Source organism: Mastomys coucha, unplaced genomic scaffold (assembly GCF_008632895.1).
Source record: "Mastomys coucha isolate ucsf_1 unplaced genomic scaffold, UCSF_Mcou_1 pScaffold21, whole genome shotgun sequence".
Classification (NCBI taxonomy): domain Eukaryota; kingdom Metazoa; phylum Chordata; class Mammalia; order Rodentia; family Muridae; genus Mastomys; species Mastomys coucha.
The window spans coordinates 139,175,682-139,177,502 of NW_022196904.1; the positions used below are offsets into that span (position 1 = coordinate 139,175,682).

At 38.6% G+C, this 1,821-nt stretch overlaps 1 protein-coding gene across 1 annotated transcript in view; it reads right to left on the reverse strand.

Annotated features, from left to right (window-relative positions):
• The window catches only part of LOC116101398 (solute carrier family 22 member 19-like), a 41,491-nt gene that overhangs the window by 8,723 nt on the left and 30,947 nt on the right, over positions 1 to 1,821 (reverse strand). The window contains 1 exon segment of the mRNA XM_031384976.1: positions 1,016 to 1,230. Coding sequence (XP_031240836.1) covers positions 1,016 to 1,230 — 215 coding nt within the window.

A 1,821-nucleotide genomic window follows, 5' to 3' on the forward strand; every position in this document is an offset into this window, starting at 1 on the left:
CATCATGATAAGTGATTTTAGATCTGAATCTTGTGTTTCCGGTGTGATGGTGTGTCCAAGACTTGCTAGAGTGGGAGAATTGGGTTCTGATGATGTCAAGTAACCTTGCTTTGTGTCGTTTATTTTCTTATGCTTGCCCCCAACCATCTGGTAATGTCTAGTGCTACCTGCCTTTGCTAAATCTGATTGGAGCCAGTCCTTCCTGTGATCCTAGTTGTGTCAGAACTCCTCAGAGTCAAACTGTCTCTGTGGTCCTGTGATTCTGGGATCCTGTGACTCTGGGCTGGCAGAGTTCCTGTGTGCCAGGTTCTGCTGGTCCCAGTTACTCCCGGTGTTGGGACAGATGTTGGGTCCTCCTCGCCTCTGATCCTGAGGGTGTCAGAGCACCTGGGAGTGGAGCTTCCTCTGGGTGTTGTGGGACTGGCTGCAAGCTTGTGCCCAAGGTCCAGTCAGGACAACAGTCCAGAGAGACCGAAGGGCCCTCATTTGATTTTTTTAGAGAGGCATATTCTCCTCAGTGAGAATAGACTAATGAATGCTTCAAATACTGGAAGATGCTTAGCAAAAAACTAGAAAAATTTTCTGCTAACATCCTCCTAGTTTTCAATACAGCTTTGGGGACTGCCTGGGGATCATATACCTCGTACAGATCCACTAAACTCCTCAAGCTTAAATATGGCAGTGTGGCTGCTTATTCCAACTCTACCCCCCTGCACTTGGTTTGTACTTTAATACAAGTGATCCTCATTGTCTTGATACAACTCTCCAGTCTTGCTTGTTCTTATGGTGACCCTAGAGTCACAAATACATTTATATATATTCTAGATATGCACACATTTAAAACAAACATACTGACTTTCAGCTCTTCTCTTATCATGTTATTGGATAATGTTCCCTAAATATATGGTTACAGAAAATTCTTTTGATCTATTCTTTTTCTCAAAATTAGAACCTGACAAATACTGAGGAAAGAGACTGTGCATTTCTTTTCTCTCATGCTAAACTCTTTTCTCACCTTGAGGCACAGACACCATGCTCAGAATGAAGATTCCAAACAGGAAACATGGAAATAGTTGACTTTTTCTACGGCCAACACGATTTAGTAAAAACATTCCAAGAACAGTGACTGGGATCGACACTGCTGAAATAAGACCTTGTATTAAGAAGACATTGCTTCTCAGGTGTTGGAGGTTGATGTAGAAGCCCGTAATAGGTAATACTTGTACAAATCTAAAAGAAACAAAGAGGGAAGTCACATCATATTGCTAAAAATTCTTGTTAAATCAAGAATATGATTATTCCAAGAAGACAGTTCTAGTTGTAAAATTATAAAAGCCTATCTGTATTTTGAAGTATTTACTTGAGTGAAATTATCAATATTAGTGTATCCTGAACATACCAATATTTTTGGATTTTTAAGGACAGGTAGAATATTTATGGAATACATGATAGATTCAATGAAATTTTCAGAGGGTTTTTTCTCTAACTTGATTGTCGTGAATGCTATATCATTTTTTTTAATTTGAAAAATATTTTAGTAATTATTTCAGACTCCTATACAATGCATTTTAATGATGGTTTCCCTAAATTCTTCCTCATAAGTTAACTTTTACATTCTTACCACTCTCAGCTTCATGGCCACTTTTTACCTTAAGAGTTTTTCATTCAATATATCCTGATTACCATTTCCCCTCCAACCTCTCCCAGTTCTTCCCCCATATTCCCTGTTATGTCGATCCCCAAACTTTCTGTATTTCATTAGAAAACAAACAGGCATCTAAGGAATAAAATAAAATAAGGTAAGAGAAAACAAAAGCTAGC